The following is a 27,968-nucleotide window of genomic DNA, read 5'->3' as shown; positions in this document are numbered from 1 at the left end:
GACATTTGCTCGAAGCGTTGCAAAAATCCCTATGTGTTCTACATGGGCAGCCTTTTCGTTTCTTTCTGAAACGTGACTGAAACATTGGCCGCTCAGTTTTATTTTATTCCAGTAAGTTATAACAGTTGCCCGCCGTATCCCGCCGGTGTTGTGTACTCGCCTCTAATTGGTAAAACAATAAGCTTGACAGCGCCTACGTCATCGCTCGCACATGCGCCGAACCGTGAAACTCTCCCTTTAAAGATGCAGTTTCTTGCCCAAGTCTGTTATGCTTATAAAGGAGCGACTGAAGTAAGAGAACATGAGAGTACGGAATCGCTGGTTATTAGACTTACTTGTCTTCATCATTGGACAAGACATTTTCAAAGGTAAGCCATTGTTCTAAACAAGGCTTTCGCTTTATCTCTCTCAAATCAGCTAAACAACGCCGCATTTTGAGTCTTATTCTAGTAGCGATGCTCTTTGAGACAAAGGCACATTCAGGTAGTTTGGTGGCCGTGTGATTTGACAGGGAGAAAGACGAAATAATTGTCGAACTGAGCGACGCAAAGCAACGTCAGTAAGGCCCTTTCGCCATGTCGATTAAAAAGAGCTGAAGTTTAGCATCGTTTCCTCATAGGAAGGTTCGTGAAACGGACACCGATGGCAACCAAACATTATTCAATGAACTGTAAATTGTGAAAGCACTAAATATTTTTGGTTTTGACAGTTAACAACTTAGAAAAGAAAATGAATATTATTTTTTTCAAAGCCATATAAGAAATCGTTAACTTTTTACGACAAACGGGTATTGCAAGGATGTTATTTCGAAGTGATTATCTTTTCTATGTCGGCTCGATTCAGAATAGATTAATCAGTTATTTTGAGGGAAATGATAATTTGACGCGAGACATATCGAAAGGTGGATGAATGCAAAAGTTTAAGTTACTGAATTTCGGACAGACAAATCACCTAAAAAATATCCATTTAGTCGAGGTAGATTTTAAATTGAAGTATGTTGAACATATTGAAATTAGCCAACAGCTATACTTAAATGAAAAATATATATTGGGACGCCAGATAACATTATCATGGGGTGTCATAATTTCGTTGCCAGATGTTATCTCTAAGATCAAATTGATCGCGTTTTCCAATCTGATTGGTCAAAAAATGACCTGATGCCAGTCGCGACATCCTTTTCGTGCAATTATTCAATATTTAATTACTTTGCATGTACGAATACGGAAAATTTACGAATAGTGTGATGCATCGATTTGAATACCATTTTTAATTTTTCTTAACAAGGTACTAGTGAGCAGCACACAGCAACGGAATCTTGTTCACTCAAAGTTTATTCTCCGACCGCTTTCGACTGATAACTACAGACTTCATCAGGGAGTTTGAAACAAGATTACATGGGAAACTTATTTATACATAACTTTTACAATACAAATCACGCTCCCGTAAGGATGTAAACAACAAAACACCCACAAGAAATACGTGTAGGATATGACAAAAATCCTGCGTAGAATGTGTGATTTTGGGGCTCACGGATTTAACGTTAAATCGGTGAGCCGCAAAGGTTGCCGTTCAAAGTTTTATTTAAAACTTTGCTTGGGAAAAACATTCTTCCAACGGCAATCAATGCAACATGGCTTTATAAGCCCCATCATCTGCAGACTGCAAATTGTTAAAGCTTACGATTCTGATGCTATTAAAAAAAATACAATAATCATATATCGTTTTCTTATTCTTCGCGTCAGTTAACAGTTGTTGGCACTGTAAAATTTAACAATTGTTTGCGTGATTAAAGGGGCATTGTCAAGGGGATTTTGATGTGTTCTGGTATTTTTTTTTTTCACAATTTTTCACGAGCGAGATTAGGACCTCGGTTAATTTTTAATGGTAAAGATTAGCGTTAATCGGCTCTCAAAAAACCGGGCTCACTTTGGTATCATAAGTTCGGCTATAGTGTACGTTTATAAAAGTAGTAAGTGCCAATTAGTAAATGCCAAGTTTACTGAATGAATGTAAAAAAAAAGTAGCACAGTCATACGGAAAGACCTCTCATTCATTAACGTTAAGAACTTCAAGAGTAAATAAAGTGTTTCTCAAAATAATTATGCTTCTTTGCTTGGTTGTTCATCTTGGTGAAAAACCGGGCGTAGCGAACAAGCAACACCATCACTTAACTCTTGGGCCCGTGAGAATTAAATTTCCCGTGATAGATTGATCACTATGATCACTATTGATCACTAGCAACGAACGTGATGTTCCAAACTCGGTCTCCAACTTCTTAGCAACGTTTCCTTAGGGCTACCTGTATGAAATGGTCTCAGACTATAAATGAAGCCTGGGACACATTTAAATTCCCATTGTAATCAAACTTCTTATGTACACCTTGTCAGAAATTAAGTCGGATCGTAGCAATGTCGTGACTGTATCAATACCATTCTGACTATATAACTAGTTCTAAGAAAGCTAGAGTTGAATTAATTTCGTCTTCTATTTTTTAACTCGTGAATGCGCTTGCGCAGTGAACGAGTTAATGTCGGGAGATACTTCATGTAAAACCTATTTGGTTAGGTTCAGGTAGTTGCCGCGATAGTTCAGAACATTATAAGTGGTTTTACTTGAAGTAAATCGCTCGTTCCATTGGTCACTCACTCAGCTGTAATCGTTCGCTCATGCACAGTGCTGTAATCTTTCACCAGATATGGCGTACTCTAACGGCAAGCCTAACTTTCTCTCTTCCTTTAGCTAAAATTCTCGTTTGTTGGTGTTCAAAATTACAGTGAGACTACTATTACCGGGGTCACTTAAAACTGCACTGTAAAAGAAATGGCCTAAAGAACACTCGACTGATGTATACAGGGTTGGTAGGTTTTTATTTTGGTTAGAAAAGCGCCTTCTTAAAAAGGCTGAAGCAGAATGATCTAGATTGTCGTCCAAGACAGTTCCAAGTCAACAGGGATTTCGGGCAAGAGGGAGAAAACGTCTGACGGGCAAAGAAAATCAATTTGATAGTCTATATCTTGCTTTTGAAACTATATTAAGATTTCTGGAGACCAAAAATATCACCTACAGTAATTACGTTCACAAGGTTTCATTTTGCATGGCCAGCAGATTATCTGTTTTCAATTTGCAGCTTGTTCACTGCGTTAATCACGCAGCAAAACACCAGTGACGAACATCTCACGGCAACACGACAAACTCGGTAGTTCGAGCATTATTCAGTGTTGAGGAAAACACCACACTCCTGAGTTTTACAGACATGTTTTGGCAGTTGCCTCTGCCATCTTCAGTGCGAAATGAACAACAAATTTCTGTGAAATAGAAATGCTAGAGAAATTACAATAATAATAGCAATAACTAAGACTATAACATTAGTAATTCAAAATTAAACAGAAAGTTTTAAATTAACATGTTTGACCAGTGCGTTAAGTGTTGGTTTGTCCCAAACTATGTGCAACGCCTCTTTGATTTTAAGGGCAAACTGCGAGGATGCCTGATTGATGATGGCAAAATTGTCACGGGAACATGCAGAGCGACATGCTGACAAAGTCTCCAGATGCTTGAAGATATGTGAGGCTCTGTCCGTTTCCAAGTGTTCTCTTACACGCGTGTGTTGAAATGTCTGGCGGTCTCACCGACATACCACGCTGCACAGCCTGCACACGAAAATTTATAAACCACACATGATCGGAGTCTATTGGGGATAGGGTCTTTCACACTAAAGAGGCTATCTACTTTGAGGGAGGAAAACGCTAACACAATGTTTGCATTATTACAATAAAAATGTGAAAGTCGACGAATCCGCTTTTGAGCGATGCTAAAAAAATAACATGTGTAACCTGTTCCATTCACGAGTTCGCGGACAGAGCGCTTTGATTTTACTCTAAAAGTAGTGTTGGGTGGCCATTTGTCACCTTTCCCATGGAAAAATCATGACCCATTTCTAAGGATAACGTAGAAGTTCAAATATTCCCCATCCCCCCCGCGCCCCTTCCTTCCCTCTCCCAACCCCTATCGCCAGCCCCCGTTTTAAGGTGGTTCACCTTAATTTTCCAAGGGCGCGCCTGAGAGGCTATACGAAACTGCAAAGTTTAAAAACGAAACTCTGCAAAATTGTGCATTGTGGAGTTGCGAGTTGCGGGATGCAAACCTAGACAATGAAAATATTCCTTATTCCAGTCAAGATAACATATAAAAGTTAGGGATCACAAAGACGTAAAAACGAACAAAACACGCAAAAAAGTAACAACCCCTGGGTGTTAACTTTTTTAGTAAAAGAAGTGCTGGGTTAGGGTTAGGGATCGATGTCGTTGCTTTATAAATGTCAGACTAGTCAAAACATTGGACGAATGCAGACGTTAATTTGTATCTTCCTGTGAAATCTTGGCCTTTCCGGGCAGTTTGTCCAAGAAAAACCTCATCCTCGTCCTCAGAGTTACTTCGATTTTGTGCTGCTGTCCTCATGTTCGCCATCTTTTTGTTTAGTCGATTGACCAACGATACGTCTTTCATTTGTAGTGCGTGTAGTGTTTTATGGAGGATTTCTTTAATAACCAAATAAACCCTTCTACAAAATGGTTGCCAAAAATTCTAATAAGTTAAAATTAAAAACGTATACCAGCACTATAAAGAGCACGTTTACTTTAGTAACCCTGCAAAGTTTCAGCATATCAGGTGTAATATCAGCTGAGAAAATGTAAGTTGAAAAATGAAAAATTTATAAACGTTTGTATGATTAGGGTGTGACGTATACCCCCAGTCATACAAACGTCTGTAAATTTGTCAAATTTCATCTTACATTTCCTAAGCTGATATAACACCTGATATGCTGAAACATTGCAAGGTCACTAAAGTAAAAGTGCTCTTTCCAGTGCTGGTATAGTTTAATTTTAAACTGGTCAGTTTTAATTTTAAACTAGTCAGTTTAATTTTAACGCATTCAAATCTATTGTGGCCATTTTGGAGAAGGGTCTATTAAGAGCCTATGAACTCAGTTCCCATTCCTCCAATGTTTTGCCTGTCAGAGATCTATAAAGCCGTGGCATACATCTCGAACACTTCTTTTACTCTAGAAGGTAACCTTCTGGCTACAACGATTTTTACGTGTTTTTTTCTGAAAGCTTACGTCTTTGTAATCAATAACGTTTTTTTTTTTTTATAAATAAACATTATCTTGACGGCAAATTTTCATTTTCTATGTTTCGCAACTCGCACCAATAAACGAAAAAAAGTATTTTCAGTCAGTGCCACAGGCATACCCGTTGAACGATAATCTGAGTTCTTTTCCCGAATATGGGTATGTCGATGACTCAAAACAATGGTAATGGTAATGGTAATGCATTTATATGTCGCATTTTCTATTCATATATATTAATAGTAATCTTTAGGTCATAGATTCGAAATACATCTTTTAGATTCGCTTTCGTCTTGTTTGTTTGTCGAGTCAAGAATAAGAAAGTTTAGTATATTATAAGTGTGGCATTGGATCACATTCAATTTTAGTTAATAGTTAACACTTGAAAGTGTCTTACTCCGGTTGCCATCGCGCCGTAGTGAAATTTTACAACATTTAATTCCGCGCTTCCTTGCTTGGACTGTCACAGGTTTTTGCGTTTCATTGCTGTCAAACACAAACTCTAAAACATTTCTAGAAGAAGGACGATAAGAATCCACTACAAATTTTGGCTGTACCCACTGGTTCAATAAGAGGAGCTTCATATTAACATTTCTTCGCGAAAGAGAATGGTCTGGGGTGTGTCCTGTAACACGAACTTCACCTGTTTCCTTTTGCTGATTTGTAAGTAAAATCCATATGCCAATTTACTGTCAAGGTACAAGTCATCTAAATTAACACCCTTACTTCACAACGTTAATAACGTAACTCGTAACGCCTTTCTAACGTGAGATGTCCTGTCAATAATACTCCAACGCATCCATGCAATACTTTGTCAAGTGAAAGAAGGGCGTGAAACACATTAAATGAATAAGGTTAAGAAAAGATACAGTTTACAACGGTAGAGATACTGAGACGATTGTATAAATGTCCTGGCTGGCATCAAACCCTGCCGCATATTCATTATTTGCTCTTAAGATCAATCCACAGTTCGCCAAAATACTATTAAATACAACTACAGACTGAGTAATAAACAAGAAATATCTTTCCCCAGATAAACAACAGCAATATCTGGCCTAAGATATTAAGTCTTTTGTACCATTATTAAGCACTACGTTTTTTGAATTATTTTCTTTGCATAACCACAATAATAATAGACGATCCTTAGTTTTAAATCTACCTACAATATTTCCCCAGTGCGATACGCCCCTTAACTGTGATCGTTGTGTTTTCATTATTATTATTATTATTATTATTATTATTATTATTATTATTATTATTATTATTATTATTATTATTATTATTATTATTATTATTATTATTATTATTAACATATACCGAGCAGCTGAAATTGTTATTTACAAGTTAAAAGTTGAGAAAAGAACTTATTATTATTACTATTATTATTATTATTATTATTATTATTATTATTATTATTATTATTATTATTATTATTATTATTATTATATTTTTTTTTTTATAACTTCTACGGCTATACTAGCCAGAGTCAGCTGTGGGAGAAACATTGTTAAGATGAACTTCGTATTTAACAAGAGGCAAGATTAGTATACTCTGAGTAAAGCCGAAGAATTTTAATTTATTCCTCGGCGTGATGACCATCAGTCAATTCAAACGATCATACAATGTCACTCAAACAAGTTCCCCCATAGTTTGTGGATTGAGAAATTACTTGACCTTACTTGTTCTGAGTCGGTTTTGCTTAATCGTAACTCAGTCTTTTGTATCACCTTTGTTAGTAATTTATAATGGGGGTAACTCAGCATGACCTTTAGACTACTTTCATGTATAATTTCAGTGTTTTACAAAGTCAGTGGATTGAGTTTCAACACTGAGCCAAATGGGACAATGGTGGCATTTACTGGATTCAATCAAACATTCAAATGGAGCTTGAACCTCACTGCTGAAGAGAAAACAAAAGAAATGTGGGCGTCTTTTGGTACTTGGGATGAAAGCTACCAAGAGATTTCAACCTATTTGCTAAGGATCGCTCGTGAGCCGTCTGGAAAAGAAACTATAAGAATAACGAACTCTTCAGCTGTGGCAAGGCGTTTGTTTTGGACGGGAGATTTATCACGCAATTACTATGTCTCCTTCCTGTTAATAAATGTCCAACGTACCGATGAGGGGAGTTACGGGCTCAGCTTTAGACTGTATCCTGGTCATCCTCCAAAAGAGAAAAAAGGGAGTTTTGCTCTTTCTGTTGAGGTATGAAACATTTTTGTTTCATTGCATATAAATTAAAAAGAATGTTAGGTAAGAGACAAATAAAATTGGCAACGGCTAACATCCTTGAACGAGATTCGAAGTCGAGAAAAAAAACTACGTCCTAGTATTAATAAGTATATTGCACTTAGCTAATTAATTTGAGATAACATGCAGTAAAATTTTTCGAGAACCGACTTTATTGTTTAGTAAAGTGTTTCGATCAATTTTAATTCTGGAGCGTACATGAAATTTAATGAAAGGTTATATTGTCGCAAAGTCATGACTCCCGCTCTTGATTGAGTAAAGCCATTTTAGTGTGCGGCTTGAAAATCGAAAGCAGGGAAGCCCATCTAGGCCAGTAGATATACAAAAATTGGAGAAATTGAAAAGAAATAAACATGCTGTTGTTTGTTTTCAGGATCCACCCATCAAGCCAACTGTTGGTAAGACGTTGCAGTTTTTCCACTTCTAATTGGTTCGTACAGGCTCTACCCAAATGCTGCAATGCTTACTTATTTATTATTATTATTATTATTATTATTATTATTATTATTATTATTATTATTATTATTATTATTGTTGTTTTTTTATTGTTGTTTTTTTTTTTTTTTTTTTTTTTTTGGGGGGGGGGGGGGGGGGCTATACTCAAGTGTTCCAAGTGGTTGCCCCTCTGCAATTACGATTTGTTTGCCGTGATTTATCCTGGAAAAAGATGGGTGTTTTCCCCTTGCTTCTCCCCCTCGCCTCACGGCTCGGTAATCTATTAATTATTTTTTGTGGGACAAGAGGTTGTAATACTTGTGTAATCAATCTCTTAATAAACAGAAAAATAGGATGTAATTAATGCAGGGTTAGCTCAAGGTATTTATTCATTTTTAAGTTGCCTTGATCCTGTCATATTGACCACTTCGAGGGCGGAGAATTTCCCCTTCAAAGTGGCAAATGTCTTTCTCGCACACAAGGTTTCCATTTCACCACGGAATAAATTTGCAAGTTTTATCACGTGAATTGGGATAGTGAAACGTGACAAATAGCCTGAGTATCGGGCTTTTCGGGGGGGGGGGGGGGGGGTGGGGGGGAGAGGAAGGGGAAAAGGGAAGAAAACCTGACAGGAAAGCGTCGAGACGAGTATTCCGCCCCCTCGATGAGCATGACGCTTCGCCGCAAATAGTAGCCATGTCAGCGATGACCGCTGTGAGAGATATGAATTGAAGTTACACACACAGCTCCATTGCGACGGACTCTCCAAACAGAATATTTTCTGTTGAGCACCACTGAGCAGAATTCGCGACTAGGTACAGCTTCATTACAGGAGGAAAATACAAATCTCACAGTTCACAACGGCAAGAAGTGATGACAAAAACGCAGCGTAACTAATCAAGAGACAAATAGCACTGATAAGACACAAGATCTCATCTACGAAAACAAATAGGCGGCCGGATAAAGATTATTACACAGTTAAAATCCTAACTAGTGAGGCTGTACTATCACCGGACGCACTGAAACAAGCCAAACCAAACCCAAATAAAATTCCTCAACGGGTATAAGAACGACGGTTGCTAAACAGGCGATAAACGCAGCACTCCTAATCCAGAAATGACCTTTGATATCAAAATACAAAACATGCAACAGTTGCATTGTTTAGTCTATCATGCAAATACTCCAAATCATCATGTTAAGCCACTGCAAACATACAAAAAGCTAAATTGGTGAAAAGACCGAAATAGAAGCGGCAATATGCGAGTAGAAATCTCTCAAAGACACTGCAAAGACATTCTAGTAGAGCTAAATACAACGTACGAACTGTACAGGAGTCGTGTTGACTCGTCAACACGTTTTAAAAAAACTCAGACACGATTCTTGTTCTTTTATCAGTTCAATACCAGTCCACATACCAGGAAAGAACCTCGGTTGGTTTTGACTCTGTACAAGTCAACTCGACTGAGCTAATAACGTTTTTTCGCTATCACAGTCTTTCGAAATTTAAGATGGTTCCCAGCCAAAATAATCCTGGCACTCTTGACAATTTTTGTTTCCGGCGGTGTGACGTAACCTTTTGTGTTCTTCCAATCAGCGCCAACGTCCGAAATTTCCGTGTCAGGCCTTCCTTTCCTCTTCTCCCCCTTGCCCTTCCTCTCCCTCTCCCCCGCCCCTTCCCCCCTCCCCTTAGGAAGGCCTGATACTCAGGCTACGTGACAAAAAACCAGGAAGATCACTGGGAACTCGTATCCGCTCTTTCGAAACAAAAACATCTCGGTTAATTTTTCTTTCATTGCGTGGTAAGAGGAAATCAATGCCATGGAATAAAAATGCAACATATTGTGTAACTGAAAGTTTGACTTGTTTTTACTTCAAAAGCGTTTCAGACACCTTTCTAAGGTTATTCGAAGCCTTCGTGGGTGTTTCTCAGAAAACAAACGTTGTATCCGAGCTGCTCATATAGAAAGCCTACAAAAGGCTACATATTACTGTACAGCTAATAAACTGTAGAATCTTAAAAAAACCGCTATCTTTAAACGTTTTTGCTTTAGCGAGCGCGAGCCGTGAAACTACAAAGTGGGCTACAAAGTGTCAGGCTTTTCCGATATTTCCACTGGTTCCTGAGAAAATCCATTGAAAAGTTTGCAAATAGAATATTTTTCAATGACTCTCACGCACTAGGAAACCACAAGAAAGCTATTTCGAATTTCGTAAAACCTGACACGCTTTAATGCATGAATATGTGAAGAACAGTTTGCCTAAATTGCGCTGAAATGTGATAAATCTAGATACCCTATTAATTCATTTGAATGGCGGGAATACTCGCAAAAACAAGCCCTGAGTTTTTGGCCTCCAAAGATTTGTACAGTTTTGCCCCTCATTACAGCAGTTGCTGACGAGGCTAGGCCACAGACCAATAGGAAACGGCATAGGAACTCCCTACCGAGACTCGTAACAAAACAATCAATTGAAATTCGCGGGGAAGGGCATAACAGTCACCTTCTCCCTTATTTGCTTCTACCGGCGCGTAATATAGTCAGGCAAACTAAAGAAAAGCGGTGCGCCGCGTTGTATCTCTTTCCATTCTTCGTCGATCTGTGAAATTGAAGGTTGATGGAAACCAGGAGCCCTTGTCATTGTCTGTGAGAGTTTTGTTTTTCTCAGTACACTTTTTCCCCTTCATTTGGGCCCTTGGGTTAGATCTGATTTGTGTCCAAGGCCTCTACTTTCTTACCGAACGAAAAAATATCCCCCCTATGAAACGTAAAACAGGCTTCCGGGTGAGCCTATCAATCGCGTAAAGGCTTGTGGTGATTATGTCAGTTTGGCGGTCAATCAAATTTTACTTTAAACATTTATTTTCCTTAATAACTAGTGCGAAATTTAATATTTCTTTTTTTTTTTCTGTTTTAGGGAAATTGTTAAACTAACGAATAAACTATAATCTGGTTGAATAAAGGTTTTTTTTTTTTTTTTTTTTTAAATAAAAGTAACCCTGGGAACCTTTGGAATAGCATTAAAGGCCCACATTCACCCAGGATGTATTGCGCGCCGAGGAACAGTTTTAATATATGAACCCCCCCCCCCCTTTTTTATTTGATCGGGAGTCGAGTGAGAAAGCAATAAGCGATCACACATATATTTTTTCCTTCCAGCACGAGTCGTAGAGGAAACCCGCATGAACCGCTTCAGTTACTACAGCCAATAAGATCACGCGTTTAATTTGGACAATACAGCATTTCAAAACAAAAACAAACCACCGCAATGACTCTCAGGTGAAGGTGGGCCTTTAAAGTTCGATTCTAGATTTATTGTTTTTATTTCATTCCACGAACCCTTCAATTTCATATATCTATTTCCCGTAGCCTGCTTTAAATAGTGACTGAAAATACTCGTGATATATCTTAAATAGTTTCCTGTATAAAGTCAACTCTCTTTTCTGCGGACGCCCTCTGGAGCAAGTTAGTTTCCTTAACAGCGAGAGTCCGTAATAGCGGGAATTTATTTTAGTCAAACATCTGTAATTTATCTTCGCCTGGGATTTAGCTGCTGTCCGTAATCGGGGTGTCCGTAATAGCGAGGTGTCCGCAAGCCGAGAGTTGACTGTACAGTCAACTCCCTTTATTGCCGACACCCCAGGGACCGCCAGTCAGTGCCATTAATAGCGAGAGTCCCTAATAGCGGAAATTTATTTCAGTCAAACGTCTGCCATTCATTTTTGCCGGGGATTTAGCTGCTGTCCGTATTATCGGGGTGTCCGTTAGTGGGGTGTCCGCAAGGCGAGAGTTGACTGTATTTTGTACAAAGCAGGAGATTGTATCCCAAATTCTCGCCTTAGTCAGTTTTTAAGCCATATTCTGTCTTTATACTCTAGCATATGGATCTACCAAATTTTTTTGGGCCTATACTAATAGTGTTCGAATAAAGAAAAATTGTTTTTCACTTTGCATTCTTGATTCCATATTTGAAATAGTGATAATTTGCCTAAATCTTTATACAGCATTTTTTGTTAATAAAGCAATTGACAATTTTTTTAGAATTCCGCAAACGTTGTAAGTTTGTATTTGTCGCAGTAGTATTTTCCCAGTCTCCTAGTCTTAAAAGTTCGCAAAAGTCCGTATACTACTAGCATTTTAAGCACCAGCACGCCTGGCGCTAAACCTATATGGAACCCGTTAATTATAAACGGCAAATAAACAAATTTTTCCCATCTAGATACGCGAAATGTTTATTGGGACGTAAAAGAAGGAGAAAGGCTGAACATCACGTGTCGTATCATCATGGAAGATAACTCAACTATTGTGTGGATGAAGGACAAGATTCCCGTGCAAAGAGGACTAAGCAAGTTGCTCTTTATTGGAAGTGTGAACAGATCACAGGCAGGGAACTACGTCTGTATCTCACTGAGCCCGGCTGGAAACAGAAAGTCACCCATCACAGCTGTAAATGTATTGTGTGAGTACATGTTTCGAATCATTTCATGGCCTGATGTCTCTATAGAAATGATAATGTAACTTATAACCTACATTTTTTTAGCAACATGTCACCACCTGATATAGCAATACGGTAGCGTTTATGTCCAATCGGTTTTGCATTATGCTTAGGCTTACACACACACATTTTAAATCTTAGCCAAAACATCTTTCAATCTGCATATTCGATCTCTTCATACACGTTCATTGAAATATCAAACATTATGGCGATGTGCATTTTTAGAAAAAATAAATAAATAAATAAATAAATAAATAAAAAAGACTAAAATAGTATAACATCAGTAGAACTGTCAGTAGTAATTTGGAAAGGAAAATCCAAATATATTGTATTTTTGACCCATAAAAACGAAAACGGCAAATTAAAACCAACGGGAAAGGGCTCACCGTGGTGAATTCAGTACTAAATTAACAGACGTCGTCGACCTTTGAGTACTGCTAGGAGGGTAAAATTTAAGGCGGCTTTCTTAGCCGAGGCTTGTCTCTCTCGATTCCTGCGTTTGTGAACATTTTCGGTTTCTTTGCTGCCATTTTCGATAATGACGTCCAAGGCCAAAATAAAGTACCGACATATCTGAAAACTATGGTTGAAAAATAAAATCTGATTATTTTGTTTTGTTCACCCGAGTCCAGTAACACCCGAAATACCGTAGCCCACAATTGATTTAGCTATACTAACAATTTATTTACCAACTAATAGCGCGCAGTAGAACTCCCATCTGAGTTTTTTAGCGTTAGAAACCATTGGAAAATGCAGCTTTTGTTTGTTTACGTGAACAATTTTTTTTAATGCTAATCGTGAAAGGACTCTATCAACACGCTTACACAGTTGTAGCCACGATTAATCCGCAAAACAAAGGAGAACTTGCTTAGTTTTGTTTAAAAAAAATTATATCCTAAGAACTATGCAATGATCTTGCCATTCATGAAATAAAGATAAAAATAAAGGTTTATATTAGCGAAATATATTAAGAACGGTTTGCTGTAAGGACCGACTAAGCGTATACAAAATAGAAAAAACCGATTTCCCCAAACTTTGCCAGAATAAAGGGCTTGGTGAACTACCTCTAAAAATAAAAGTTTCATTTTGTTTAGAGCTTTATTTATTTTGGGGGAATTTTTTTAAGATTTTACCCATGGAGGCGGGCTAAAATCACGCCGAAGTAGGTACTTTTGTAGAAGCTCCCTTTTATACAAGGAGCCTTTTCTAGAAAAGATTAACCCAACAGAAGGAACAATTTTATTTTCTTAGATGACTAGCGGCGTTAAAGTTAAATAAAACGTAAACATGAATTTTTGACCAATTTTTTAAGTTGCGCCTTTTTACCGGTGATTATAACAACCTAATTTTGGCTAAATTCAAGGACGAAAAAAGCATTTTGGTACATCGCTTTGTCTCACGAAACTACACTCCGGGAAAACATAATCATTTCAACTAAACATTGATCGAATAAAAAATTGGGGTAAATTAAACAGCGAGTTCTCAGAGCGTTTTCAAAACATGTCACTTCAGCAATTAAGAGCGACCTTTGACCTTTTATATCGAGGGGAAATATAAACGAGAGCTCATAAACCTTGACTTTCCTTCGCCTAAAGACGCTTATTTTTACTCTGCTGGCACATTTTGAGTAAAGGAAAACTACACATTTGAATTTGAAGTTATGTACTAGCTATGAAAGATAATTTGAAAAGTAAAATTAGCAATTCAATTCGACTTTGCGTATTTGTTTACTACGAAATTGCGATTTTAAAGCCTGTTTACAATACAAATACGGCATCAACTACAAGGTAAACCTCATTCTACTGAATGATTAATAAATCCTTCTTACCTTAGAGATCTTTTCCTGCCTAAAAAACACGGTCCGTGTTCATTGCAAAAGTGTATTGACCGAGATCGCGGAACGCCTCAAGTCAAAGAACAAGTTAACGAAACCACAGGAATGCCAGGAGTACATTTCGTACTGAGATGTGTACTTACATATTTCGGTATACTATGACACGTCAATTCAAAATGCCTTTTTTTCTTTTCGGACACTAAGATGTAATATCTTAATTACTTAAAGATCACGTAAATTGAAAAGAGCGCTGTGTCCCGAAAGCTAACTTCTTTTGTTCGTTGCACCTCGTACTTGCTGAGTGTACAGTGGAGTTTATCGTCGGTGGCTACGACCACCGGAGTCAGTGGTGCTTATATATGGCTGTGTGTGAATATGGGTAGACTGTAGGGGGAACATGGGGTTCAAGTGTGAACAATTTAGCCAATGTGAAAAGCTTAATCCTTGCCAAGGGTACCAAATCCACGCAAGGGCATCTGCGTAATTGCAACACTCGAGACGCTATGTAAGACTGAAGCAAAGTTGTTTAATATCGGCACGGGCAGGTATGTTTTAGTGGTGTGTACTGTGTATATGAATGTCCAACATAAATTAATTTAAAAATGTTTACTCTCAAAACAAAGAGAGTTTTTTTTTTCTTTTCCTTCTTTTTTAACGTTGAAAGTTACAATTAACCTCTAACTCACCTAACGTGGTTAAATTTGTATATGATTTGCGTTTTTTATATCAAGAATCGTCACGGATCAGTAAGTTTTCGTTTATCTTTAAAGCTTGAACATCTTCTAAGGAGTAATTTTTAAACCAAAACCCTTCTGTAGCGAGCTTAACAGAGGTAAAAGGCCGCAAACGTTAGTAAACATTGCGATGTTTTCGATACGTTTACGAAACGCTTAAAATAATTTAATTTAATTAAAACTTGTTTAAAAGTCACGAAACAGCTAAGCTACGGCAAAAGTAAAGGCAAAAAGCTTTCTTGTTGCTTTATAAATATACAAAGCGAAAAGTTTCCCTGATCATCAATACTTAAGTCCGTGAAGAAGGATTTTTTGCCTAAAACCACAAAAGATGTACGGACGAGCATGATAGCCTTGTTTGTTTCACAAGAAGAGAACGTGACTTATTAGATTTGCGGGCCTTCAAGGAACCGAATGCATGTGACAAGAGAAATTGAATTTATTAATTCATCCAGGTCGGGGGCGGAGGGGGGGGGGGGGGGAACAACAAATGTGGGCGGTGGTGAATAAAACATTAATGCATTCTATTTTCTATATGTTAAAATTTCCAAGGTAAAAAGCAAGGTAAAGTACCTGTAGTAATTGACTGTTTTACCTTCAAAGGCATTTTTGAGAAAAGCGAAAGTCACCTTGAGCTCACTATTTGACCGAGACATCGGGACACATTTGGTATCAGATGGCGTTCAAATAAGAGGATCTGTGCCGCTCCCATTGGATGGGCATGGCATGGGACGTCAGTGTCAGGGGAGAAGGGAATATCATCTATACATGCTAACGGCTTTTTGGGGGCGTCTACAGACGGATTCCACCTAAGGCGCAAAGCAGAGTCCCTTTCCGTGTTGAGAGATCTTGTAAAGGGCCTGATGGTAGTTGTAGCACCTCATATTACTACTCACCCGAGACAGTCGCCGCATCCCTATCTATAGTTTTGGTTGAAGTTTATTGTTTCATTACAATTATTACTTGTTTGTGATGCAGGGAATTTATTTCTATTTCTGTATCTTTTTTCACTTAAGACTTCGTTGGATTGACAGCAAGTGGTAAGATCACAAGAAAGAAAAAATGGGTACAGCCACAATGTGGAATTAGCCTATATCATTCCCATTTTTATCGCAGTTTCCTAAATGTCACGGAGATCTGACAAGTCGCAACGTTTGTCATATAAAGGTAGTTCATTATTAATGGACAGTACAGTGCAAAACGAATCACTGTTATATAAATAAAAAGAGCTGTGCGGTCCCGGTATTGTACAATTTTATACAGTGGGATTCCTGTGGCCTTATTTGGTTAATCGTTTAGCGATCGGGCGGCTTAATAATTTTGCAATGAATGCAGGTTATGTCTTTTTTTTAGTCAAGAAAAGATCTCTAAGGTAATTGAATTGACGTGTCATAGTAATACCGAAATATGTAAGTACACATCTCAGTACGAAATGTACTCCTGGCATTCCTGTGGTTTCGTTAACTTGTTCTTTGACTTGAGGCGTTCCGCGATCTCGGTCAATACACCTTTGCAATGAACACAGACCATGTTTTTTAGGCAGGAAAAGATCTCTAAGGTAAGAAGGATTTATTAATCATTCAGTAGAATGAGGTTTACCTTGTAGTGGATGCCGTATTTGTATTGTAAACAGGCTTTAAAATCGCAATTTCGTAGTAAACAAATCGGAACCGCCTACGCAAAGTCGAATTGAATTGCTAATTTTACTTTTCAAATTATCTTTCATAGCTAGTACATAACTTCAAATTCAAATGTGTAGTTTTCCTTTACTCAAAATGTGCCAGCAGAGTAAAAATAAGCGTCTTTAGGCGAAGGAAAGTCAAGGTTTATGAGCTCTCGTTTATATTTCCCCTCGATATAAAAGGTCAAAGGTCGCTCTTAATTGCTGAAGTGACATGTTTTGAAAACGCTCTGAGAACTCGCTGTTTAATTTACCCCAATTTTTTATTCGATCAATGTTTAGTTGAAATGATTATGTTTTCCCGGAGTGTAGTTTCGTGGGGCAAAGCGATGTACCAAAATGCTTTTTTTGTCCTTGAATTTAGCCAAAATTAGGTTGTTATAATCACCGGTAAAAAGGCGCAACTTAAAAAATTGGTCAAAAATTCATGTTTACGTTTTATTTAACTTTAACGCCGCTAGTCATCTAAGAAAATAAAAATGTTCCTTCTGTTGGGCTAATCTTTTCTAGAAAAGGCTCCTTGTATAAAAGGGAGCTTCTACAAAAGTACCTACTTCGGCGTGATTTTAGCCCGCCTCCATGGGTAAAATCTTAAAAAAATTCCCCCAAAATAAATAAAGCTCCAAACAAAACGAAACTTATATTTTTAGAAGTAGTTCACTATGCCCTTTATTCTGGCAAAGTTTGGGGAAATCGGTTTTTTCTATTTTGTATACGCTTAGTCGGTCCTTACAGCAAACCGTTCTTAAATGTTGAGTTGGAAACAATTATTTTTTCGTGTCAGTCACAACAATTTAGAGGGCATGACTGATCCCTAGGCAGCTAACAGGCCATATCAGTAGAACCTGGCTCGTCTCGAGTTGCCCTGTAGCTATATACCATGCTCATGACAAATGTACGGCGTTTTTCAGATCTAGATGAGCCACGCATACGAAAACGTGAACTGAAAGGAACCCTGATAAGCCTCAAGTGTGAAGCAGACGGAAATCCTCCGCCGACATTTTCTTGGCGGAAAGATAAAGAAACTATCAGCAAAGGTATCATTAGTACGCGGAATTCAAGTACTTTGACGATGAATCTCACAAATGATGAAGATTTTGGCCTCTTTGTGTGTAAAGTCAAGAATGGAGCTGGATTTCATGCAACTACGTATACATTCAATTTGGACGAAGAAGGCAAGTGAAAATCTTTCTATTCTGGGCAAAATTTTAATGTCGTTTGGTAGATAGACAAGCCCAATAGTCATCAGTTATATATACATGCATGAGACATTCCTGAAATATGCCAAATCTCAGAATCAGAATGGCTCAGAATCGTTTCGCGCTTTTAGGTTAAAAACAATTATAATCAGGGAAATTTTATTTCCTGCCCGTCCGGAACATGTCAAAGTCCAAATTCGCCACGTGACGCCAGCAAAAAGTTAGACATTTCGCAAATATATATATATATATATATATATATATATATATATATATATATATATCTTCCAGTTTTCAAATCTGGAAACTTGTGCGTTTTGATTTTACAGGGCAGGAGCGCATTAAGAGAAGCAAAAGTACATGTGGGACAACATTTTGCCTTAACGTCTGTGTAAACAGTCCTCTTCTGGATGCTCCTTGAAACTCGCCGTGTTTGGAGAACGCCGCTCTAAAAAGATAAATAAATAAATAAATAAATAAATAAATAAATAAATAAATAAATTAATTAATTAATTAATTAAGAAATAAATAAATAAATAAATAAACGTCACACAATATATTAAGTCAGTTAAATCGCTTCAAATATAGTTGTTTTAGATGTATCCCTCTAGTATCGAAGTGTCACCAAAGTAAAAGGCGTTCCGTTGGGATCCTTATTGGAAGAGACGCTTGACTGTGCGGGTAGACTGTTGAATGATTGGTCGTCCAGGTAAAGAAGCGCTGGAAAATTCGCGGAACAACTGGAGTAGATGCATTCTTGAAGGACTGTCGCGAAGATCCATATTCAATTTTCATTCAGATCGAAATAGAATTTGCTGATAATTCGATCTTTTCGCACCACGGGCTGTTGTCACGCTGTAGATAACTTACGCGTCCAGTAATTGAAGCTTATCAATACATTTCATCATTATAGGAGGTTTTTAATGGCCTGAATTCTTTAGAATTAAGAGTTGCAAGTCTTGAAAAAATTCGCAATCTCGCCACTGGGTTTCGAGCACAGCCAGGGGCACGAAAAGTTGGAACCAGAAAATTTAAATAAAGTTAGATTTCCCCGATCTCATTGGATCTTTGTCTACAGCGAATACTATTTCTGGGAGAAAATTGGGAAAATTGAGAGAGTCAAAAGTGCAAAAATTGAATCAACAGGGTAAACGATTTCTTGTGTAACGAATCAAGAGCTATAATGCATCTTGCAGGTCCAAAAACTGAGGAAATTCGAAACGCTCCAGCAGGTGGGTACAACAAATCAATAAATTTGTTCTTTGCTTTCACTTCTTTCCAGTGGCTAGTATCAACTCTGATAACAAATTGACGTTGAACTGTTGGAATGAATTCTAATTTTAATACCTTTTTAACAAGTGATTTTGTAATGTTTAAAACACGAGCATCCGTCGATAAACACGTGCTGCGAGTTTTTTGAACGGCTTCAAAAACATTCCTGGAAAAGCGTGTGTCAAGAGAGTTCATAACAATGATGCTTTTGTGAGGAAAACATTAAACACCGTATACTAATAAGGAGGAGGTTTTATCGGGTTTTAAAACCACTGCACGTGATCTTTTATCGACCATTTAATAGGTCAATGGGATTATGAATTATTAATGAATTTCTAAATAGTGTATAAATATTGCCTAGTCTCACTTTCAGATTTCCTGCGCGCTACCCTTTTAAATTGTTAAACGTTAGTAGATTGCTGCTTTTGTTTTTACATTTACATTTACATTTTTTTCTTTACCATATGACAATATGGAAATTCGAAATGGCGGTAAAGGTATCCTGTTTCCTTTTTACATCGAAACATTGTTATTATGATAACGTTTCGCCGGTGAAAATTGAAGGGAGATTTTTCCAACTGTTCAACGTAAAATTAGTGGATTGATTATAATTTTTGCGGTCGTTAACCACTATATATAATTGACGTTTCCTTAGTTTCATTCATTATGGTCGGTGTTAGCGCATCGAAGGCTTTTGAAAGGCTTTTTGTGATATTTAAAACGATTTTCCGAGCTAAAGTCTCAAAGTAACTAAAGCGTTTTATTATTGCAAAACCAATCCCGGAGTAATCACTACAGTCAACTACAGTAGAGGCAAACTAAAACACATTAAAGCAATAACAATTTTTTGAAAAAAAAAATTGAAATAAGTCAATCTGTCTATATGCGTTAAAAAAGGCATAAAAAGAGGTGCAAATTAAGGCATGTTCTAATGCGAAGCTCAAATAAACGCGAAATCACTTTCAACACTCAGTTAGAACCTGTTGTAAAATGGTAAAATGCAATTCAATCATCGTATTTTTTCTCCCAGACGACGACACAAGTCTTATCAAGTATATATCGATATCTGCTGCTTTGGCCGCTGTCGTGGTGTGCGCCTTCCTTATTCAGCGATATGTAGTGAGATACAGGCGACGGATGAATCGCCGTAAAAGTAAGTAAAATTAATTGTCTTTCAACGTTAGCAAAACGGAACCTAATCGCGACCTGGTTCGCTCAGTTGGTAGAACACCAGGCAATAGAGTGGGAGAACAAGGATTTCGAATCACCCAGGAACAACACTCTGGGGCTTAAAACAATCAATGTGCTGCCGGTGCTATTACATAGACCATTTCCGAGTTGCTTTGAACCTCATTATGAAAGCGAGGCTAAGTGCAAACTTTTTGTTATGGAAATTGGTTTTCATTCATTTGCAAACAAAACTAATTTCCATATGAAAAGTTTTGCACTTAACCACGCTTTCACAGTGACGTTCACAGCAACTCGGAAATGGCCTATTGCAATTGGTCACACCTGGCTAAGATCTGGCTAAGACGACTAAAAGACCGTTCCCAGAGGAAAGTAAAGTTTAGACCGTTTGGCGTCATATAAGACCTCAACAAGGTTCATCACCATCAACATCACCATTCCATCCCATCACCATCATCATCAATTTCACCTTCACTATTGTCATCACCGTCATCATCGTAAACATCGCTCAGTATTACCATCACCATCAACTTCACCTTCATCATCAAAAACAGCTCCCCACCACCATGTTCATCATCATCATCACCATGTTCATCATCATCATCATCATCATCATCATCATCATCATCATCATCCTCTTCATTTACGTTACCCGTTACCATCAGCATCAAAGTCAGGATCACCGCCACAATCGCCATCACCATCACCTTCAACAGTATCATCATCACCGTCACTTCACGACCTCAATCCACATCACCATAATCATCCTCATCATCATAAATAAATCCCGTTTAGCCATGGTTTAAGTAAATTTTTGCGCGAGAAAGCAATTTCTAAATGACTTAACAGTGACGAATCTGACGGTAGACCAAATTGCCAAATTAGTGATCATTACCACAATAGCAAATTAGTGATCAATTACCACACGTTTTATATTTTGCGCCGTGTAAATGTTAACCCTAACATGCCTCTGGAAAAGGATCTTAGACGTGAAAAAGGATTTGAGAAAAGGAGACTGGAGAAAAAGTTGGAATAAGGGTCAGCAAGCCAACCTTAATACACTAGCCCTTCCTCTGACCTTAACTTCAGTCTTAAACTCCAGCAATACCGTACCACATTCCTTGTTCCCCGCTCCCGTCTTTAGTAAGCAATGACGAAGTCTAATTGAACTTCATTTAACATTTCAGACGAGGACCCTGACGAGACACACACGTATGTATATTTTACCCCTCTTTCTAAGTTTGTTGAATAGGGTTAATTTAACCTCAAAACGCAAACGGTGTCTGTGTAGAAATTGGTTATAACACTGATGGCAACCAGTCTAAAGTCTAATTGTCACGATCAGCACGGCCTCCGTACTAATTCCGTTTTCGACTACCGCGGTTTAACGATGATTAGTTAACAGCCCGGGAAAGACTTATACAAGTCTTTCTCACAGAAAAAAAAAAAAATGCTGAGTATAGCCAACCGCGTTTAGATTTCCAAATTCGGTGATCATAATGATAGTAACTTTTTGATTTTTCTCAAACAACACAAGGATCCTTTGTTTCTTTAGAGCCGTGAATTTTTCTTCTTTGCGATTTTTTTTTCATTAGCCATACATATTTACCACTGACTGTGTAGATAACGGGTCTGCGCTTGATAAAGACACATGACAAACATGGCAATCATTAGTTGTTACTATTACATATTTACATTATAAATTTTCCTTTTGCAGCTGGTTGGATTCTGCTGCTGCTGCTACCGACCTCAATCAACAAGGCTCAAGGGATCCTGGTGTAAATGTTACCTTCTCTGGGGATGCCGAATGGGAAATACCGCGAGCCAACTTGAACGTTGAGAAGGTGATTGGGCGTGGCGCATTTGGCGTGGTGTCACGTGCTATGGCGTGGGATTTGCCAGGAAGACCTGGTTGGTCTTTGGTAGCCGTTAAGAGTGTCCAAGGTACTTTAATATTTCTCACATACACAACGTACAATGAAACCCCGATTTTCGGACACCGGCTTAATATGGACATCTCGTATTATGAACAGTATTCTTGGTACACCTACACCTACATTTTGCTTAAAATTAACCCTCTCAACAAGGACACTCCGTAATACGGACGCTTTTTCTGGTTATAACGGTGTCCATAATAAAGCGGTTTGACTGTAGTGGCTTCCTGTCGAACAGTCACATTTTTAATCGTCTGAAATAGCTGAACTTAAAATGCAAACTAATAACTAAAACCAACATACAAACAAACACACACACAAAACAAGACAAAATGGGAAATAAGTTTATTTTACAGGTTACCCAAAACAGATAACCGACTCGACGCTGGTTTCAAGGTAGAAAATTAGAACTCAACCATAAATCGTTAGTGTTTTTGGCTTCTCACAAAATATATATTTTTTTTGTTATCAGCCCATTTTTTTCGAACACTGACTTAAACTGCTGTGCTGATGCCAAAAGAGGTGCAATAACAGACATTCCTATATAAAAGAAACGACTTTTTGTGTTTTAATTTACGATTGTCCTATTCCGTCATTTACGACGATCCTACCAGAATTCTACGACGAATTTTTTTAGGATTCTAATTATGAAATAAATAAAATCGAACTGACAGTGATGATTCTCTATTATGATTCCTATGGAACCTCGATGGCGTCATGGACAATTCTTTATCCAAAAACTGCTTTTTAACTTGATAATTTACGCAACTTTTCTACTCTTGTTCTGTTTTCGAATGAGGAATAACTCCTCTTTTCCCTTTTTGCCTGAAATAGAGGACGCTTCTGAGAAGGAAAAGCGCGATCTGTTATCAGAGATGTCGCTCCTTAAAAACCTCGAGCCCCATGCCCATGTCATTCGGCTGTATGGCTGCGTCACCACTGAAGGTTAGTGCATTTTTGAGAAAAAAGCACACACGCCCGCGCACAAGGGTAATTCATTCCAAAAAACACTCATCCAATAACGTTAATGTGGAAGTTAAATAGTAGTAACGTCGGATAGAACCCGGACTCAATTCAATTTCCACCTGTTAATTGAAATCCATTCATTTATGTTTATTCAACGTGACTGAAAAGGAACGTATTATTCTACTAATTCAATTAAAAACGGGATAAGGAACTAAAACTTCGAAACTAACTTTAATAAATTTTTCAATGATTTATTTGAAAGCTCGCCCTCTGGTCGTTGTGGAGTATGCGCAATACGGTGACTTGCTTGGCTACCTGAGGAAGAGCCGGGGACTGCAAGACAACTATTACAGCGACCCTTCAGTCAAACCTCAGACCAGCCTTACATCCAGGCAGTTGCTGAAGTTTGCCTGGGAAATCAGTGATGGGATGGACTATCTTTCAGTGAAAAAGGTAACTTTCGCCTTAATGTCATTTATGTGAAAAGGTGCTCTGGATTTGGTTGCTTCTCATTTGCTGTAAGAATGGTGAAAGGATATGACGATGATAATGATGATGATGATGATGATGATGATGATGATAATGATGATGATGATAATGATGATGATGATGATGATGATGACGATGAAAAGTAAAAGAACTCCACAAGGCAGAGTTTAACATGAAGCAGCTATGTGTATTACTACTCCTCCAGGATGGATGGGTGCCTACTTATACATTTTCACTTATAGAGACGAAACTCATTCACAACCGTTGTCAAGAACCATAAACTACTCTATCACTACCCCCACTTAACTGAAAACCGCAAACTCTTTAAATTCACTATGGCATAAATTAACTTGTCTAGTTCAGGGTTTTCGTATGATGTGTCTTGCTCTTTTTGATTGTGGTTTTGCTAATTGTTAGATTATTCATCGTGACCTGGCCGCAAGAAATGTCTTGGTTGGCGAAGAAGAAGTATGTAAGATCACCGACTTTGGGATGGCCAGGGATGTCCAGGAAGAGGACATATATGTTCGAACACACGAGGTAAAGATTATTTCTTTTCCGTTGTTTCATAAGCACATGGGAACATTTAAGCGAGCTTCGTACGTCTAGAAGATAGACGTTTTTCTTTGCAGTTGCCGTTCTGTGCCTCTTTGCACGTCTTATTCAGAGTGACCATCTGTATTCTGATTTCAGGGTCGCCTGCCAATCAAATGGACAGCACCGGAGGCCTTGTTTGGCAGTGGAGCGTACACAACAGCGAGTGATGTGTAAGGATATAGTCTTGGTTTTTTGAAACTACACTGCAGATTAAATGATTGCTTTTGCGAAGGCTCAGTGAGTGGTATTGAGATATACCACTGGAGATTTAATTTAATTGTCAGGAGACCATTATTCGATGGGGGGAACGAGCAATAATATTAACGTCCGTCGCTTCGCTATGATACAGAGAAAAGTAATAGCTGCAGGCATGTTTGGTAACACACATAAATATTTTTTGGCTTGTTTGTTTGGAATTTTTTTTTTATCAGAACTGACTGGCAAATAACTTTCAAATTTCTAATATATTTTCCTTTTCAGGTGGAGTTTTGGGGTGGTTTTGTACGAAATATTCACCGTGGGTAAGTTAAAGCCGACAAGCCAAAAATTCCTGGAAATATTAGGAGCTTAGTATTCTAGGTCGATAAACTTGAAAATAACAAGGCCAATTTTATGGCAATCAATTGGACTTACAAAGATTTGACTTTCGGAAAGTTTACAAATCAAGGTTATTGAGTCTACCGCTGGACTTGCATGGACAAAAGAACGAAGACAAAAACTAACAACAACAAAACCATTAAATGAAGGAGATGAAATAGTTTAAAGTTGCTGCAGTAAAACCTCCACACTGTAACAATGGTCTCTTTAATTGTTAATAAACTTTACCTTACCATATTAGTCAAACAAAGGCTCGTATGTGAACAGGAAACATGTATTTACATAACCATCATTTTTCGTATTTACATAACCATCATCTTTGTTTTAGGTGGAGATCCATTTCCTGGTGTATACATGAGAGAAATTCCCTCCTTATTGAAGAATGGTTACCGCATGTCACGCCCCAAATTCATCAGTCCTAAACTGTAAGTATGTAAATGTTCATACACATGGATTATATCGATTGTAGTTCAATACACCTCGAGGGGAGTGAAGTACTGCGCATGCTAGCACAGCAACTATGTAGTGTAACCGGCCAGGCGTCCGATCTTAATTGTAAACACAACTGATTTTCTCACGTTTGAACTCGAATTTAAGTGACGACGATGGATTTATTTTTCGTCAAAATGGCTAAAAAGTCAATCGGTGATCGATAAATCGACTTTTTTGGAATATTTACACTTGCAAACGCAGGGGCCAAATTCTACGGAAAGTCAGGGACGAGTACGATTGCATACGCTTGGTTTTTCCACAAACCGCGAACCGTGCAAACTAAACATATTTTGGCAGCCATTTAAAGTAACTGGTTTAGTTTCATTTAGCAATAACCAGAAAATTTCCCAGCTATTTACGTAACAGTGAAAATGGCAGCAGATGTCGCGTCGCGTCAAAAGCAACACGAGTTCAAAGAAAACTGCGACAAATCTTATTAAATCCGGTTAATGACTAGGCAACCAACGCGTTATAGACTTTCATTGATAGGTGATTGGCATGATTTCATTTTTATCTGTCTATGGAACTAAACTGGGTGCAAGAGAAATGCGACTGTGAACTAAGGAGAGACATGCCACCGTTCTGAACACATACAAGGTCATGACAAGTATTATATTACGGTGGGTTTCAACTGGGAAATCTCCATCTGTAAAGGTGCAAATAATGAAAAATAAATAAATAAATATATAAATAAATAAACAAACAAACGAACAAACAAATAAATAAATAAAGATTGAAGTTGTGATGTTCTTAATATTTCACTTCTTCGTATTTGAACAGGTACGAAATTATGATGGAGTGCTGGAAAAATGCCCCATCTGATCGACCAGGTTTTGCTTCCCTTCGTTCCACGCTGCACCAGATGAAGGAGGAAGAGGAACAGGTTAGCAGCTCTTATTGATTTTCAATCAATCAATCAATCAATCAATCAATCAATCAATCAATCAATAAACCAATCCAGAACCATCCATCATAAACCAGGGACCAGTCAGCCAAATCATTCAACTATCCAACCAACCAACAAACTGACACACTAAGCCACTAACACCGCGCTCATCCATGGGTGCCAGTGGAAATTTAAGAGAAGTGCACACCCGAGTACCTTTCACAGAACAACACCAAAACAAACATTATTAATGTAGGTCTCATACGCCTACCAACTTTCAGACGCTATAACTGTCTTTTCGTTTTTACTTCCATAGCAATATGTCAACCTGGAAGAGCTTTTCTACGAAAATGTGCTGCCCAGCAGTTGCTTGAGGTGCATTGACGACGAAAGTGTAGAAACGTGCATTTAAAGTACATATCTTTTTAGCTCAAGGATCCCTAGAGCATTTGCAATTGAACAATCGTGGTTATTCCGAGATCGTATTGACATTCAGTTTGAAACTTTGGCAACTAATTAAATCCATATGCTAGGTAGATTTGTGTTTAAGCAAGCCTCTTTTTGTAAAATTTTTAAAAACGCAAGTTTTTCTCTACCAACTATAATAACTACTAATAAAACTGACGCCTTGACGTCAATAGGGACTGCCGGCCGATTTGGATTAAACTACCTAATCTAAAGTCACTTTGATTTGCTATGGACATAGAATGTAAACTAAGCTTACTAAGCTTAACTAGCGGTCCAATAACGATATAAACTTTGGTCTCTTGCGTTTCCAAAAGTCATAACAAAGAAATTCCGTAGAAGCCGTGTGAAAACAAAGCAGCCGCATTAAGGAGGGTATTGAGCCCAAAAACTGAAGATTCTAGATTTAACTCTTTGAGCCCTAACAATGACCAGCATCAAATATTAATGCTTATTCAACCCCTGAGGTCAGGTGAAGCGAAGTACAGTTTCTTGATATTTTAATAACTTCTCCCCAGTACACTGTACTTTTATAAGAAAAGTTTGGGGACAAGATAGGAGAATTTGGTCTTGGATATTAGGGGTTAAATAGTTAACCTTGAATCTCTATAGTATTATTGTTAAGAGAGTTGAAGCTTTGCCCACTCAATTGGCCCTTACATTCTGTTGTTGTTGTTTTTGCTTTTTTGTTTGTTTGTTTTACTATTTTTCTATTTTTTAGTCTTACTGAGTCCCTGATCTCAACCCATAAAAGGGAAGAATACCACAAAAAACTTAAAGTGTGTAGTGTGAATCACATAAGTTCCGCTATAATGTAGGTATTGTAAGTGTCACATAGAAAAGGCTACGCTTTCTGTCAGTCAAAACTGGCACCACCCTATCGACCTGCTCAGTATAGCTCTCCCACCTAAAGTTTGTAAACGGTAACCGGTAGAATAGAAAATATCGACCAAATAGCAGTGGGGGAATGTGGAAGGGGGTGGGGGGGGGGGGGGTGTGGTTGGGCAAAAGAAAATAATCTGAAACTATATTTAAAAGAGTGTACGGATAATGAATAAATAAAATGAAAAAAAAAAAAAAAAAAAAAGAAGAAAACTGCAGGTAAAATAAAAATTGTAGGATTTCAGGATTGCACTCTTCTTCGTATTTTTTTTATATTAAAAACTTTTTGTAGGGACGTTGAGGCTGAGATTAGCTATAGTCTTAAGAAGTTTATAATGAAGCTCCTATTTTGTCCAGTTTTTTCAATTAGCTTTAAACAACTTTTTTTTTTAACAAAATTACACTTTAACAGTTTGCTTAGAGTAAATGTTTGGTTCAAAAAAAAAAA

General features: G+C 37.8%; 1 protein-coding gene across 2 annotated transcripts; it reads left to right on the top strand.

Annotated features, from left to right (window-relative positions):
* Nucleotides 1-215: 215 nt before the first annotated feature.
* On the top strand, nucleotides 216-27,968 carry LOC146469744 (fibroblast growth factor receptor 4-like). Of its 2 annotated transcripts, none has more exons than XM_085122889.1 (17): nucleotides 216-368; nucleotides 6,924-7,333; nucleotides 7,752-7,776; nucleotides 12,029-12,268; nucleotides 17,465-17,728; nucleotides 18,949-18,984; nucleotides 20,055-20,177; nucleotides 21,400-21,424; nucleotides 21,930-22,156; nucleotides 22,981-23,091; nucleotides 23,375-23,565; nucleotides 24,019-24,141; nucleotides 24,295-24,368; nucleotides 24,679-24,719; nucleotides 25,124-25,220; nucleotides 26,068-26,170; nucleotides 26,490-27,968. In XM_085122889.1, exons 1-17 carry the CDS (start codon nucleotides 302-304, stop codon nucleotides 26,583-26,585), a joined length of 2,253 nt encoding a protein of 750 aa, XP_084979015.1. In that variant the 5' UTR covers nucleotides 216-301; the 3' UTR covers nucleotides 26,586-27,968. The 2 variants fall into 2 exon arrangements, with proteins under 2 accessions (XP_084979015.1, XP_084979016.1); XM_085122890.1 differs by lacking the exon at nucleotides 216-368 and adding an exon at nucleotides 5,497-5,791.

The sequence above is a fragment of the Pavona decussata genome, unplaced genomic scaffold (assembly GCF_977016875.1).
Source record: "Pavona decussata unplaced genomic scaffold, jaPavDecu1.1 SCAFFOLD_119, whole genome shotgun sequence".
Classification (NCBI taxonomy): domain Eukaryota; kingdom Metazoa; phylum Cnidaria; class Anthozoa; order Scleractinia; family Agariciidae; genus Pavona; species Pavona decussata.
This window is presented reverse-complemented; position numbering and strand designations above follow the sequence as displayed.

Bases quoted from the DNA above. Each gene is read 5' to 3' on its own strand.
- LOC146469744 (XM_085122889.1), top strand. From the start codon at position 302: ATGAGAGTACGGAATCGCTGGTTATTAGACTTACTTGTCTTCATCATT. The intron at 17,729-18,948 runs GCAAGTGAAAAT...TGCATCTTGCAG, and splicing joins ATTCAATTTGGACGAAGAAG to GTCCAAAAACTGAGGAAATT. The intron at 21,425-21,929 runs GTATGTATATTT...TTCCTTTTGCAG, and splicing joins GACCCTGACGAGACACACAC to CTGGTTGGATTCTGCTGCTG.